The sequence below is a fragment of the Rattus norvegicus genome, chromosome 1 (genome assembly GCF_036323735.1).
Source record: "Rattus norvegicus strain BN/NHsdMcwi chromosome 1, GRCr8, whole genome shotgun sequence".
NCBI classification, from domain to species: Eukaryota; Metazoa; Chordata; class Mammalia; order Rodentia; family Muridae; genus Rattus; species Rattus norvegicus.
The window spans coordinates 269,888,369-269,904,031 of NC_086019.1; the positions used below are offsets into that span (position 1 = coordinate 269,888,369).

General features: G+C 38.8%; 1 protein-coding gene and 1 non-coding gene across 3 annotated transcripts in view; both read right to left on the bottom strand.

Annotated features, from left to right (window-relative positions):
• Positions 1–361: 361 nt before the first annotated feature.
• Eif3a (eukaryotic translation initiation factor 3, subunit A) overlaps positions 362–15,663 on the bottom strand; it is a 37,056-nt gene continuing 21,754 nt past the window's right edge. Inside the window, exons 10-22 of one of the 2 annotated variants that reach the window (XM_063282821.1) lie at positions 14,461–14,577; positions 14,086–14,271; positions 13,272–13,619; positions 12,440–12,544; positions 11,987–12,100; positions 11,060–11,182; positions 10,016–10,169; positions 8,656–8,840; positions 7,499–7,587; positions 6,187–6,878; positions 3,793–3,994; positions 2,686–2,885; positions 362–1,562 (exon numbers count right to left, since the gene is read on the bottom strand). In XM_063282821.1, coding sequence (XP_063138891.1) covers positions 1,339–1,562; positions 2,686–2,885; positions 3,793–3,994; positions 6,187–6,878; positions 7,499–7,587; positions 8,656–8,840; positions 10,016–10,169; positions 11,060–11,182; positions 11,987–12,100; positions 12,440–12,544; positions 13,272–13,619; positions 14,086–14,271; positions 14,461–14,577 — 2,739 coding nt within the window. In that variant the 3' untranslated portion in view covers positions 362–1,338. The remainder of the gene's footprint in view (positions 1,563–2,685; positions 2,886–3,792; positions 3,995–6,186; positions 6,879–7,498; positions 7,588–8,655; positions 8,841–10,015; positions 10,170–11,059; positions 11,183–11,986; positions 12,101–12,439; positions 12,545–13,271; positions 13,620–14,085; positions 14,272–14,460; positions 14,578–15,663) is intronic. The other variant, NM_001047087.2, reaches the window with a different exon arrangement.
• LOC120093054 (small nucleolar RNA SNORA19) lies at positions 14,888–15,019 on the bottom strand. The gene has a single exon (XR_005500142.1). It is a non-coding gene; the product is annotated as a small nucleolar RNA SNORA19 (small nucleolar RNA).

Sequence of the window (15,663 nt, forward strand, 5' to 3'; positions counted from 1 at the left end):
CTTTTACTTGTTTTGACTGAGTAAGCCCTCTAGCCACAACAAAACTTCCATGTTTGAAATTTCAGGCCTTGGTACCAAAGTAGAACTATCTACTCTTCTGGCCTGACCGCTTTTAACAGTATAGTATTTTAAACCACTACTTAATAAAAATTATAGGCTTACAGAGCCTGTAAGTTTGTTGCAAAAATCCTCTAACTATTTATTGGCTTTTTCCCCCTAATTCCTGATGAAACCCAAGGAAATGTTTCTGAACAAGAACTTGCTAGCTGCTACTATTTGCTTCCGTTGATAACAGCACTGATAAAAATTTACAGAAACTTAATATATGGAACATAGCACCATCAACAAATCAACACTAACACCAATTATGTAAGTATTTTATTTATCACCAAAGAAATAAAACACAGCAGCAAGTTCTGTGTTGGCTTCAATAAGACCAAATGGTTACTTTTTTTTTTTTTTAAAACACAGCTACACACTCCAAAATTGAAGTCAACACAGTCATCACTACAAATTACTTGTTGAAATAATCTATCCTGAAGAAAATTAGGAAAAAGAATTTAAACAATTCCTCCAAACCACACATTTATAAATATTGTCATATTTAAAATGCTTGAAAGGCATGAATTAGTGGAAAAGCAGTTTTCTTTTGGCAACAGAAAAAAAGAAACCCACAACAGTTTACCAAATGCTCTAGGGACCCAAAGCTGTACTGTTCTGGACCTGCACTTGAGCAGCATCGTCATGATGATGACTAAAAAATGCTTTTATACTCACCTCTCTCAAGTAAGTCTATAGAAAACCCCATTACAGCCAGTGTTTGTAATGTCTACCACACTGATCAGAAGCTATAAACTGCCTAAATATATTTAACAGTAAATACCTAAGAAGGTATATTCCCACTACTACTGATGGGAAAGCTGACAGATCAGTTGTCTTAAAGGGTTTTCAAATGTTTCAAGAGAACCTTACCTTATTCCAAATTAATATCTGATACTTCAAAATCAAAACAAAACAAAAAAGATCAATTGTATACCAAGATAAGGTGTTTACACCTGAAGGGTTCACATTTTTTATTTTTTAGTTTTTTTTTTTAACAAATGATTGATGAAATAATGCAACACCTTAAGTTCCAGAAAATGGCATGGTTTTACAACCTCCTGTGAATACAGTGCATGATCAATCTATTATATATGATTAATACAAGTTCATGCTTTTTGTGTTATGGTGAGACAACATTAAAGAATTCAATTTAGACTGGTTGAAGCACAAGTATAATAATCCTTGAATGTGAGCAAACCTATGCGAACCACAAGTTTGACTCCATCGTCTTGTGATTTAACGTCGTACTGTGGTCCATCCATCTTCATCAGTTTCATTCTTAGTACGACGAAGGGACTCCCTATCTTTCTCAGCTCTCCAAGATGCTTTCTCTTTCTCACCTTCTCGATCTCTCTCTCTTTCTCTCTCTCTTGAAAGAGTTGGGGGAGGAACACGACGAGGTGGATCCCTTTCTTCAGTCCGGTCATCTTTCCTGTCATCAGTGCGTCTCCAGGAGCTTGCTAGAAAAGTTCAAACACCTTTAAGTGTAGGCTTGAACTATTTTTATTGGTTCAAAATGAACAGAAATGAAACTTAAGAAATGCCTGCCTGAAACTATTTAGAAAACCAACAATTCAGAATCACACTAATAGCCCCCACACTTTAATTATCTGTGTCATTTCTGACCAAAGTCTTGAACTTGCAGACATAATTGAAAACTGGAAGGGCTGGAGCGATGGCTCAGTGGTTAAGAGCACAGGCTGTTCTTCCAAAGGTCCTGAGCTAATTCCTGGCACCCACATGGTGGCTCACAACCATCTGTAGTTGGATCTGATGCCCCCCCTGGTGTGTCTGAAGACAGCTACAGAGTATTCATATACATAAAGAAATAATTTTTTAAAAAAAGAAAACGAAATATTTGAATGGTCATAAACCTGACAGGGTAAGAAAAAAAAATCTAAATTTGTTAAATCAAAATATTTTTGGCTCTTGAAGAATTTTTCAAGTAAGTTATAAAATGTGAGATTTTGGGGTTGGGGATTTAGCTCAGTGATAGAGCGCTTGCCTATCAAGTGCAAGGCCCTGGGTTCGGTCCTCAGCTCCAGGAAAGAAAAAAAAAAAAGGGACAAAATAAAATGTGAGATTTTAAATTAGTTTTAATACTCTTCTGATTCTACTGAGCAAACTTAAAAGTGTGTGAGGAAAATAAGTACAATGGACACGTTAATATCACTACAAGTACTTATGGATATGAATTTGTAGATTTCAGAAGAAAACTTTCAGGGAGTGCAGTCTTTTGCTACCATGTGGATCTCCCAAATTGAAGTCAAGTTGTTAGGAGAGAGAAAACACAGAGCCCCTCTTCACTGAGCCATATCACCAGCCCTAATGTCTCCACATTTATACTCTTGTGTTTATCCACAAGGATCTTACATCATTAATGCTGTCTCCATTTTATTAATATCAATTTCTGCTGCCTCTCATTTAAGTCTACTGCTACACTCACCTTAGAGATTACATCACAACCTGACAAGTACACTGAATTTACTCATCATCAGGGTTCATATTAATTTAAGACAATTATAAAGCCCCCATCGGGCCATAAGCAGTTTTTTAATATTCCAACAGCCAAAATATCTCTACCTTCTTCTCGCTCTGATCTAAGGGGAGGGCCTCTCCGATCTCTATCATCTCTTAAATCCCTTCTGTCTCTCAGGTCTCTCAGATCACGACGATCATCTCTGTCCCGCCGTCGGTCATCCCTGTCCCTATCATCACGGCGACTTGAATCTCTCCAGCTTGAAGATTCTTCTGCTGGTCCTCTTCTCCAGCCACCTTCATCCCTGTGGCCATTTAAAGTGACAAGCTCAGTTCTTCACAGAACATATGGATAATAATAAACAACACACCATCTGGGTGGTGTTACTGCTTATCTTTAATCCCAGCACTTCAGAGGCTGAGGCAGATTTCTGAGTTCCAGACTAGCCTGGTATATAGTGAGTTCAAGGATAGACACATCCCCCCAAACCAACCCCCCAAAAGAGAGGGGAAAAAAAGCAACACACTAAATTCAGTTTATTAATCTAAGTTTATCAATCTGAGTTTTAACTAACACGTTAATATGGTTTGGTTATCTGAGGCATAGAAAGCAAACATACGTCACCTGTAGCTATTTACCTAAAGATCCTACAGTGGCACAACCACAACCCATATTCCAAGAGTTAGTGCACTAGCCACAAAAAAGTTGCTGGCTGCCATGCTAAATAAATAACACAGAGAGCTTTTTCTACTAGATTTGTTAGTGGCAAAGCCATTAAGACAGAGAGAACAAACTAGGACTTTCACTACTAATAAAAATTGAGTGTGTTGTCAACTGACTATAGATCAACATAGGTGGATTAGATAAAAACTGGATTTCAGGTCAACCTGAGCTTCACAGAAAGATGCCATCTTCACAAAACAAAACAAAACAAAACAAAACAAAACAAAAAAACTAAACTGAGTCATTGTTCTAAGAAGTAGGAATGGTAGATGTCTGGACTGGTTCCTTTACCAGTTATGTAACCTGCAAGCAGCCAACAGGTTAAACCCAATATTGTCATTTTCTACATGGGGGAAGGGAGTGTTAATCACTCATACTCTATGTGCACCTAAGTGGTAAGTGAAACCAGAGCAGTATTTCTCAGAAGTGATCTGGAATGCACAGCAGAGTTTGAGAGAAACCTGTTACCACAGTAGGTCATTACTAACCTGGGTCTTCTGAAACGATCCTCCCGGTCCCCATCTCTCTCTCTGTCCCTATCACGTTCAAGGTCCTTGTCGTTCTCCTCTCGATCTTGATTATCTCTGTCCTTCTCTTTGTCTCTATCCCATTCACGTTCTTCTGGTGGTCTTGATTCTCGAGGTGGACCCCAACTCTCTTCTCTAGCCTTTTCTTTCTCTCTCCATCCACCTAGTTTATAAAAAGAAGCAATTGTAGGTTTATGTGGTGCTGCTGGGGGTTTAACAGAAGGCCTTATGTATTCTAAGAAAATGCTCTATCATCTGAGCTCATCCCCACCCTTTACAAAGGTATCCTAGCATTAATTCATCATCCTAAACATAAATTGAAGATACTCTGAATTCCCCCCTTTAACAAAAATCATGTGTATCCACGAATGGTTGGTCATTTACAATTTTTGAGTTATGTATCTATAAGGTAACTTAAACAGTCTGGATGTAGTGTTTCATAAAATAGATACTATCAAATTTTTCCTGCTGTGTATGTTGACTGCCAGTATCTAATTTTACTAGACTACTCAGTTAAGCAGGTAACTTGCTTGAGTTTACTGGAGTGACCACCCAATTATGAATTTAAACCCTGTAACACTATCAAAGACTCTTCCTTAGTCCTGTCCTCTGGGACATTTGACCATCCAGTCATAAAACAAGAATAAATGCTTTGATTCAGCCCAGTGTTATGCATGAAGCAAGTGGTCAAAGCGAGGTATGTTCTCACTGTTAATGCATCAAAGCTACAAAGCTAATCATCACCATTGTACCTGACTTTCATATCAACGAGTGCAAAAATATAGACTAAATCCCACTTATATTAACTTGTTTATTCCTTAAGTCAATCATCATCACTGCCAAATTCTTGGGGGTTTTTTGGTTTTTGTTGTTGTTGTTTTAAAGATGGGGTTTCTGTATGTATACCTGGCTGTCCTGGAACTTGCCATGTAGACTAGGCTAACTTTGAATTTACAAAGATCCTCTCCCTCCAGAGTGCTGAGATCAAAGGCATGTGCCATTATGCAGAGATTACATCCAAAATATTTATAATTGCATAATACTTATGGCAATTTTACAATCATTCAGTTCAGCGAAAAAGTTGTCTCCTGACACATGTGATACCAGCTCAAGTTGGTAGCACTCTGCCTCCCAGAAATCAGCTTTTTACTATTAAAAAAAAAAGTCCTTTTAATGGCCCACTTATTTAATACTATGATTTTTCCTGGTTACTTCACTGTTCAAATAACCTTCAAAGCAAAGGTTAAAGTACAATCTCCAACTTTAAAAGCAAAAGGGTATCAGACAGACTGTTAAGGTTACCAGGACGGCTGGCCATAGACTGACTACTATAAATCAGTACTACATCTAATAAAGCGATTCAAACAGAAACACATCAACAAATTATGTATTGATGGATAACAGAATATATAAAGATACCTAACCTTGTATTTCTTCTAGGATTCCTCAATACTTGGTAACTTTTTATAGGACACACTACAATTTACTGAGTATCTATCATACTGTCAATCCCATTTTACAAAAGACATGGAAGCCACTTACTCTAAGATCACATAGTTGACAGTGAAATATGACCAAAGGCAAGAAAAGACAAAAAGGTTTGCCCAGATTATCACAACTGGTAAAGGCAAAAAAGTACTAATTACTGCAGAAAGAACTGGCAGTAGGGGGAAAAATGGCAGAAACCAATAGTAGGGCAAGAGTTCAAAGGAACAGAATGAGGGCTGGAGAGGTGGCTCAGTATATCTCCTTGCAGCCTATCTTCTTGCAGATCAATTCTCTATACCCATGTCAGATAGCTAATAGCTAAGTAACTGCCTTCATTCCATTTCCAGGAAATTTGATGCTCTGGCCTCCATGGACACCTGCATTCACATGTGCATACCCATATGTAGGTATGTATTCACATGTAATTTAAAAATAATACATCTTTTTTAAAAAAGAGCTGAGATAAATGACAGACTTAACACAAACGATGAAACAGAAAACAGAGAACTCCTAATTTACACATTTAAGACAGTGGTTCACAAGAGCAGGTGTGCATTTGGAGAATAGAGAAAAGCATAAGTTTAAGTATGGGTGAACATGCCCAGAGTTGACTAGAAGAACAAAAATGAGCTCCTCAGTATGACCCCATGGGTGGACAGTTGTGTGGATAAATATTTAAAAAGGGTAATTTTTACGTAAAAGCTACTGCATGGGCATAGGGAAAAAGACATGTATATGCATGTGTGTATACACACACACAAATGAATATGGTACAACTCCCATTTAGGCCTATAATTTCATTTACATGTTAATAAATATGTATCAAACATTCCACAAAGCATCTTAATTTTAATACTAGACTCTTACCTGGTTTGACAAATGGTCTCCAGGGACCAGGTCTTGCATCATCACCCCGTCTAGGAACCCGATCGTCATCCATATTTCTCCAAGGCCCCCGGTCATCATCTGCACCTCTCCTGGAAATCCTATCTTCAGCAGCATTCCTCCAAGGTCCTCGATCATCATCCAACCCTCGCCTGGGACCCCTATCGTCATCCATCCCCCTCCTGGGACCCCTATCGTCATCAGCATTCCGCCAGGATGACCGCTCATCATCAGCACCTCCTCGTCTTGGCCCCCGGTCATCATCCATCCCACGTCTAGGTCCTCTGTCCTCTTCTGCTGTGCGCCAGCTTCCTCTCTCATCATCCAGTCCCCGTCTGGGTGGTCTGTCATCATCCAGTCCCCGTCTGGGTGGTCTGTCATCATCTGTGTGACGCCAGCTTCCCCTGTCATCATCACCAATTCGCCTGGGAGGCCGGTCATCATCTGCATTACGCCAGGAAGGACGGTCATCATCTGTTCCTCTACGAGAAAATCTATCTTCATCGGGACCACGTCTAGGCCCTCTGTCATCATCCAGGCCACGCCTGGGGATGCGATCATCATCTGGTCTAAGAGACGACTCTCTCTCTTCATCGTCCCCCCCCAAGCGCCTCAGCCGATCCTCATCTCTCCTGTGAGGCCTCTCATCATCCCGAGTTTCTCGTCTCCACTCCCTGAGGAGAAACAAGGTACAGTTTTAAAGACAAATTTTTCAAAAAGAATATGGATCCTTGATTTTACTATTTCTTACAAATCACTAAGTCTAAATTCATTAATTCTGGTCCTTTAAAATTCTAAATAAAAACTATGCAAAATTCAGTATCTTAAATCAACACAGACTAACAATCACATAATAACCTTGAAAAATTACCCATATTTTACAATGAGCTTTCCTCTAAACTTTAATTTCTGCGTAAAATTAAAGCTGCTGTTCCCATCTACCACTAGCAGTTACCATTAAAAATAGTCCAGAACTGAGCAAGTTGCTTAGTGGTAGAGTGCTTTGCTATGCTAACAGTTACCAACCTTGGGTTCTATACCCATTACTACAAAGATTAAAACCAGGCATGGTGGCATAACAAGCTTGTAAATCCAACCCTTGGGAGGTAAAGACAAAATCTGGAGTTCAAGGTCATCCTAAACCTTCAAAAAACCCTGACCTTGGTTCAAATAACAGATGGGACTTGCATTCGATTCTTACAGAAACTTCATCTCCTTCTTTCTACATGTCTGATTTTAAACCCCAGACACTAAGATCCAAGAAAAAGTGCACTGATCCCCTGATTCTACTTACTTTTCTGGTGGGCCTCTTCTCCACTCAGAGTCAGCTTCTGGTCCTTTTCTCCAGGTGCCTTCTGAATCTCTATCTCCCCAACGAGAGTCCTACAGACGAAGCAAAAAGGTGCATACACAGGTAATAAAAATTATGATTACAACTACTGGAGTTAATAATAAAGCACTTCATTCTTTAAACAAACCTAAAGATCCTAAAATAAGACTGGTTAAAATGAGGCACTGCAGCTATAACTTCACTGCTTTACGACAGAGAGGCAACAGGATCAGGAGCATAAAACCAGCTGTGGCCATGTAAGACCCTGTACTCCCACAGAAATAAACTAGGGACTGGAAAGAGCTCAGTGGTTAGGTGTATGCACTGCTCTTTCAGAGGATCACAGTTCAATTCCCAGCGCTAGCATAAGATGGCTCACAATTACCTGTGACTCCTGCTTCAGTGAATCCTGAATCCAACAACTCAGTACTCATGTGCACATACCCCATTTACATAACTAAAAAAATCTATTAAAATATTATATTGGGGAGGGGGAAAAATCAATAAGCAAACAGTGTTTTTGTTTAAAGGGCAAAGCAGTAACTGGGAGTGGTTGAAGCATAAGCTGACAGCTGAAACTGGTGAAAAGGGTAAGTATGTTTGCCTTTTGCTCTAGGAAATGAGTACAAACCAAATGAAGCAGAGAGAACAGAGAACAGATTTAAGGGACACACCATTATGAAAACTGAAGCAAATCTGAAGGAAAGTATAAAAGGAGATTATGACTGGGAAACAGTTTAGGAATAAAGAAATGACACATGGGCTAATTAAAACTGAACTATGGGGTAACGCAACCATCAATTAGAAGAATTCAAGAAGTGAGAAAAATAAATCATTTTGTATACAAGTAATATCAAGGAGTCTGATTATATTGTTGTACTATACATCCTGAATGAAGTTGGACTGGACCCAATTATCTCTACCAAGTGATGGAGACCTTGTGAATGAATACAAACAGATCTTTGTATCTAAGTAGTCAAAGAAATCAGGCCAGTATCTACATGTAATTAAAACAGAACAAATGAACAAAAGCTCAGTAATAGGGGATTTGCCAGATAAAGCCTAGATTCATGCTCCAGCACCAAAGGGGGAAAAAAAAAGAGAATAACTTCTATACTTACCTTCCTAGAAAGTGGATCCTCACCAAGTCTCCTTTCTTCCTCTCTGCGTCTTTCCCTTTCTTCAATTTCCAGCTCTCTTTGCCGCTTTTTCCTTTCTACTTCTTCCAGTTTCTTGACTCGCTCCTGATATTCTCTAAGTTCTTCCTCACGTTTTGCTCTCTCAGCTCGTTCTCTTTCTTCTCGCTCTATGAAAATTTATCAGGTTACTCAAATGTGCTTCCCACCCATACCTTTTTCCTACCATCAGGGTTACTATTCTAGTTTAAAGCAGAGATACACTCTTGTTTTAGAAGGCAATAGGGGGTGCTTGGGGATTTAGCTCAGTGGTAGAGCGCTTGCCTAGGCTCTGGGTTCGGTCCCCAGCTTCGAAAAAAAGAACCAAAAACAAAAAAAGAAGTTCCCTTGGTCACGATGTTTTGGGGTTGGGGATTTAGCTCAGTGGTAGAGTGCTTGCCTAGGAAGCGCAAGGCCCTGGGTTCGGTCCCCAGCTCCGAAAAAAAGAACCAAAAAAAAAAAAAAAAAAAAAAAAAAAGAAGGCAATAGGATGGCTAGCATTTACATATAATCTATATGTATTTAATCTCAGAACCTGCATGAAAATAAAAGGAAAAAGCGGACTCTTCAAAGTTGGTTCTGACCTTCACCCATGCACCCTCCCCTACACATCACACATACCCAATTTAGAAAAACTTACAGAAATTTAAAGTAGACAGCAATTAGCCAATGGTGATTAAGATTAAAAAAACAAAGGAACAACCCCCCCACCCCCCAAAAAAACACTATTAGTCCACAATGATTTAGGATGGTCCTATACACTGATCGCATTTTTGTTCAGTCACACGAATCTAGGCTTAATTGGGAGGGAAGAATACCGACCAAGGAACTGCCTCTATCAGACTGGCCTATGGGCATGTCTGTGAGGATATGTTCTTGATTGTTGACTGCTGTAGGAGAGGGAATCCACTGTGGGCAATACCATGCCTGGGCAGGAGGCGCCTGGGCTATACAAGAAAGGTAGCCAAGAAACTCACAGGGAGTGATCAAAGAAGCAGCTTTCTTCTGGGGTCTCTGTTTCAGTACCTTGGCAGAAACTCTGGCTTCCCTCAATGATGGACCATGACATGGAATCCAAATAAACCCTCTCTTTATCCCCCAATGTGCTTTTTGCAGCAAGAGAAACCACACTAGAACAAATCTAGTGAATTTATAGGGTTCCAGGTATAGTATGTAGCTATAGGTTGATAGAGGACTCAGCACCAACACATTTAATGGACTGCATTATCTGATCCCTTGGTTTTCTAAGTAAGATTATGAAACATGGCACCTATCAGGCAGTTTATCTAATGGTTACCATGGTTACCTTTGAGCATCTGCTCCTCTGCCCTTCTCTGCTCTTCCTCTTCCTTTTCTCTGTAGTAAGTTATTTTGCGTTCTTCTTTCCGTTGCCTCTTCCGTTCTTCCAGGCGATTATGCCTTTCTTCTGCTAAACGCTCTTCAAACTGTTTCAGTTTCTCCTGAAAATTGAACAGTTACCCCCCCAACAGGTCAAATTTTTAAGATAAAATATGAACAACAGTTTTACACTTGTAAGTTCATAAAATCTGAAAGCCATAGAAAGTGATCACCAAGTAAATACAAAAGCAGAATCTCGGGGTTGGGGATTTAGCTCAGTGGTAGAGCGCTTGCCTAGCAAGCATAAGGCCCTAGGTTCGGTCCCCAGCTCCAAAAAAAAAAAAAAAAGCAGAATCTCTTAATGGTTAAAGCAATGTAGTGTCATTTGTTAAATTATGAATTAATAATATCTACACACTGGACTAATATCACGGAGAGCTGAGTGCTTGCCTGGCACATCTGATGCAGTAGATTCAACTCCCAGTCCACCCCTTACCTCCCCTCCTCCCCCAAAAAGGTCACATTTTACTTATAATAAAGAAATCGACTTAGAGCTTTTAACAAAATATCTTTAATATAATTTTTTTCTTTTTTGAGACAAGGTCACTCTATATACTCATGGCTGTCCTAGAACTCACTACATAGACCAAGCTGATTCCCAGGTGCTATTATTAACAGAATGTACCTAGATGCCTGACCCTGATCTAATTCACTTCTGAATAGTAAAAATAAAACTTAAAAAAAAAAAATAAACCCAAACCACGAATCTGGAGGTAGCTATATGGCGGGCCTGAAAGTCCACTTTCAACTGCCCACACTTCAAAAAGAACAAAAGAATCAACTTTCAGCTTTGGAACATTTGAGAAGATTAAAATATCTCCCAACTCATCTATACAAATACTGAATAATTACCTATTAAACTTTAATTCAAGACAGACTGTATTAAGGGAAAATCCTCAAAAGAAAACTAAGTTCACAATTAACTTTTCCATAAACAAAACAGTGAGCTCACCTCATAGACAGACTGCCGGGCAGCTTTGAGCCGCATCACAAATAGATCTCTGTCTTCCAACATTCGTGACATCCGATTCTTATGTTCCAGAGCTTTTTCTCGTTCTAGCTGCATTGTAGTAATCTGAAAGTACAAAACACTAGGGTAATCTCCAAAACATGATATTACTAATTTACCCCAAGAAGATTCTAATACTGAGAAGCGTCTCCTTCCCCATTGTACTTTGCAGTGAAAACAGGGCATCCCAACAGACCCCCTAAGAGAAGTCAAGAGATTTTTATGATTCCTATGAGATTTTTAACAGTTTAATTTTATTGGAAATTAAGGCAAAATATGTCAGACTTTCTTTCTCAGTCCTATGAAAATACAAAAGCCTTCATATTGTCTGAAGTGTCTTCAAATTCTACTTAAATACTTACACCAGAGGAGAATTATCACAAAATCACAACTTATTCTTTAAAAAAGAGAAAGAACAACACATCCTTTTAACTTTCCAGATGGTAGACCCTGAGACTGCAGATGCCACAGAGCCACAAGTATGTCCTTTCTCTCATTTGTGTGCATATAAGGCTGTAATTAATAGTTTCTTAATTAACCTCTATCGTGAACATTTCTTTTTTCAGTAGCCGTTAAAACATTACATCTAACAAAAGAATTAAAAACTGGTGCTGGAGAGATGGCTCAGAGGTTAAGAGCATTGACTGCTCTTCCAGAGGTCCTGAGTTCAATTTCCAGAAACTACATGGTGGTTCACAACCATCTATAATGGGATCTGATGCTCTCTGGTGTGTCTGAAGACAGCTGTAGTGTACTCATACATGTTAAGTAAATAAATATTTAAAAGAAAAAGAATTTAAAAACTGTTTTTCTAGCTGACTTATAACTTAGCTTACACTCTGTGATACAACAATGAAATGAAAAGCTTACTCTTTCTTCTTCTTGTTGTTCCCACAGGTCCATGTCTTTAACCCTTTGTTCCTCGTAAGCACTCTTTATTAAAGGAATTTCTTCCAAACGCTTAGCTCTCTCAAAATAGTCAATCTGAATGGGATGAAAACAAATGCAGTGTTACAAAATAACCCCTTTTGTTGGCTTTTTCAAGACACAGGACTGCATAGTTGTCTGCCTTGGAACTTCCTCTAAAAAGCATATCAGAGATGAGCCTGCCTCTGACTGCCAAGGATATTAAAGGAATGCAAACACCACCTGGCCAAAATAAGACTCTTTTTAACTTATATGAGAAGATTAACAACCCCACTAATCAGAAGGACCAAGAATTCAAGGGCAATCTCACTTGCAAAGCAGTTTAAAGTCAGTTTGGAAACTTTGTGTAACAATAAAGGGGAGGGGGGAACATCAACCATCAATCCACCTTCTTACCTTCTTTTCTTGATTCTTAAGGCGTTCCTGAAGTTCCTTCTTTTCTTTTTCTAGTTGTTCAACTTGTTTGGCCATAATAAAATCTGGATCCAATTCTTCAAGGTCCTGATGGCAACACAAAGGCAGAATTGTTACAAACATTTTTATTTACTTATCTGAGTCAGAACTTCTCTAAATACAGCCCTGGCTATCCTAGACCAACCAGGCTGGCCTTGATCTCAAGAGATCTACCTGCCTCTGCTTCCCTGAGGCTGGGATTAAAGACGTGTGCCACAAGTCCTGGCTCTGAATATTTTTTTAGAAGACTTAAAGATTTAAATATTTTTTGAAGACTTTAATTATGGGGGAAGAGTTTAAGTGCACTTGAGTACAGATACAGATGCCTAAATGTCAGAAGTTGGAGACAGATTAACAGGTGACGGTCATAAGCCATCTGCTATGGGTACTGGAAACTAGACTGGGTCTTCTGTTAAAAGCAGTATATGTTCTGAACCATCAAGTCATCAAATTAAAGATAAATATAATTATCAGCTGAGCTCACTGCTTTCTAGAATTAAGTCCTACTTTACTTTTTTTTAAAGATTTATTGATTTATTATATATAAGTACACTGTAGCTATCTTCAGATACACCAGAAGAGGGCATCAGATCTCTTTACAGATGGTTGTGGCTGCTTGGAATTGAACTCAGGACCTCTGGAAGAGTAGTCAGGTGCTCTTAACCGCTGAGCCATCTCTCCAGCCCCCTACTTTACTTCTTTAAATGGGTACCCAGTCAGAAAAAATATCAAAATTAACCAAATGGGAACTCAAGAGTATAAAGAAGCTACGTACTTCAATGTCAATATCTTTAAATGCTTTGGCACCCAGCTCTGTCTTCTTGATCTGTTCTAACCGCTCCCGAACAGTTTTCTTCTTGATTTGTTCATGTTCTTGAAGGATCCGTTCCTTCTCTCGCTCCTTTGCCTCTTGACGCAGCCTTTCTTCTTCAGCCTTCCGTACTTTCTGGAGTTCAGCTTCCCTCTGCTCTAGTTCTTCCTTCTCACGTTGAATATTCAGACTCTCAAGACGCTCTTTTCTCTCCTCAATTGTCTGTCTCCGAGCCAGGATCCTCTGATGCTCTTTCCGTGAATTTTTAATATACGCAGTAACTGCCAACTGATGCTGTTCTTCTTTCTCTTGCTTCAAAAAACAATGCATTTACAATGATCATAAATATACCCTGGTATTAGACAGCAATATTAAAAATAATTGTGAAACACTGTCTTTCCACAAATATATGTATTTAGATAATGTTCTAGTACAAACTAGCGGCACTTTCAGTCTCTAACTAGCAATGACACAACCTAGGACACCATTTGCAAGTCTATTATTGTTCTTGGCACCAAATGTATCCTGTCAAACCAAGAAAAATATAAACAGAGCTCATCAACAGCCCAATCACCTCAACAACTGGGGCACGGCCGTGGTTATTACTATAACCCATGAGATATTTTTAAAGGCACTTCAATGGCTTGCTTAACGAAAACATCTTAACAACCAGTGAACAGGAAATCATGAAATCCCTTCTTCAGATTCCATCTCTAACCATATTATGAAAGATAAGTCCTTCAAACTTTTATACTTCATATCACCCCAAGACACATACCAGAATATGAGCAGGCTTGATGACTTCAAGCGCTTTTGCAAGTACCGAGGACATGGCTGTCAGTTGATTTCTTATTTGTTCTGAAGGCATGCTCTGCAGATGAGGACCAATTGGGGCATCTTCTCGAGTTGCATAATTTAAGTCTGATCCAAAACTCAGAGTCCGAGAAGTATGGTCAATACGAACCTTTAAAAATTAAATCACAAGTAACAAAGGATATATTACAACTGAATTTGAGAAGAAAATAGAAAAGTAATAAAAGTTTGCTCTATGGAGTTTTTAAAAGATGCCATTGTATCAAAAACAATGTGTAGTGTCTTTCTAGATCTCAAAAGGCCTTCTAACTTGCCAGTGCTCCCTCCTTATAGCACATACCTGCAGGTCACAGTGCCTAGCTGCATCTACTATGGCCCGTTCCAGTTGGAAAGCATCAACAAAAGGAACCAGAGAGGTCAAACGAGAAAACTCAATGCTCTGATAAATCTGTGCCACCTGCACAAAAAAACACAGGGTTAATAACAACAGCTTCTACTTAATCACACTTTTTCTGTGCAATTTTATGGTAGCTAAAGAAAGCAGAAATTATGCCCATTGTTCAGAAGGGAAAAACTGAAGTTCATACAATTCAGCCTAGCAATAGACTACTGGAACTAGGGTTTTAACCCCAGATTCCAAATCATATGCTATGACTACATTATACATTTCTGAATTTCCAATTTCATAAATATAAAGTCTAATGGTCACATAGTCATAGATAAAGGCCTGCCACTTACCTAATACAAGTATGTCCATTTTACTTTTTTTTTGTCTGAAGGGGACTGGCAGAATTACTATATGCAGTTACTCTGCTAATTAACCTTCAACTATTTGTATAGCACATAAGAAATAACACTGCTCACATATTCAAAAGAAAGCAGGTCAATGAAATGTGCAGACACAACTTAGTAACTCCTCACAAAATAAAATACAAAGCATCTACTCCACTAATAAACTGTATCACTTAACCATAGTCATGGCCTAACATGATGAAAACACTAACTAATAACCAGTCTGAACAAAACGACTATCCACTGATAACTGGTAAGTCTATTACATAAACCGTGTGACTAATTCCACATAGTACAGAAATCTCACTTAAATACAAAGACATGAAGGTGTTAGATGTTTGATGCTGTACAATTTCTAATGAGAAAACCCCTAAAAGGAGCTCCAGTGGTAATGGAAAGAGGTGTTTTCATTATTATAATCTGAGCAAGTGTACTATGATCTTTCAATCCATGAAAAATCATGTAAATAGATTTTTAAAGGAATAAGGGAGCCCTACATTAACAAAGAAAACTCAGGGCTGGGAATAGTGATGCACACCTTTAATCTCAGGACTCGGGGGAGCCAGTAACCCAAGGAAAACTCAGAACATCTTGAAAGAAAGTTAGGGGAGGAAAGAAGTGGTTTAAGTTAACAATTCTGCTTTAAAATAAAATTGGGCAGGAATTTCCAATTTGGTGGGCAGGAATTTGGTGTAGCTTTCACTTACTTCTTATGTTAATTCTAAACTTTTTTCAGTCATGTCATCAAAAT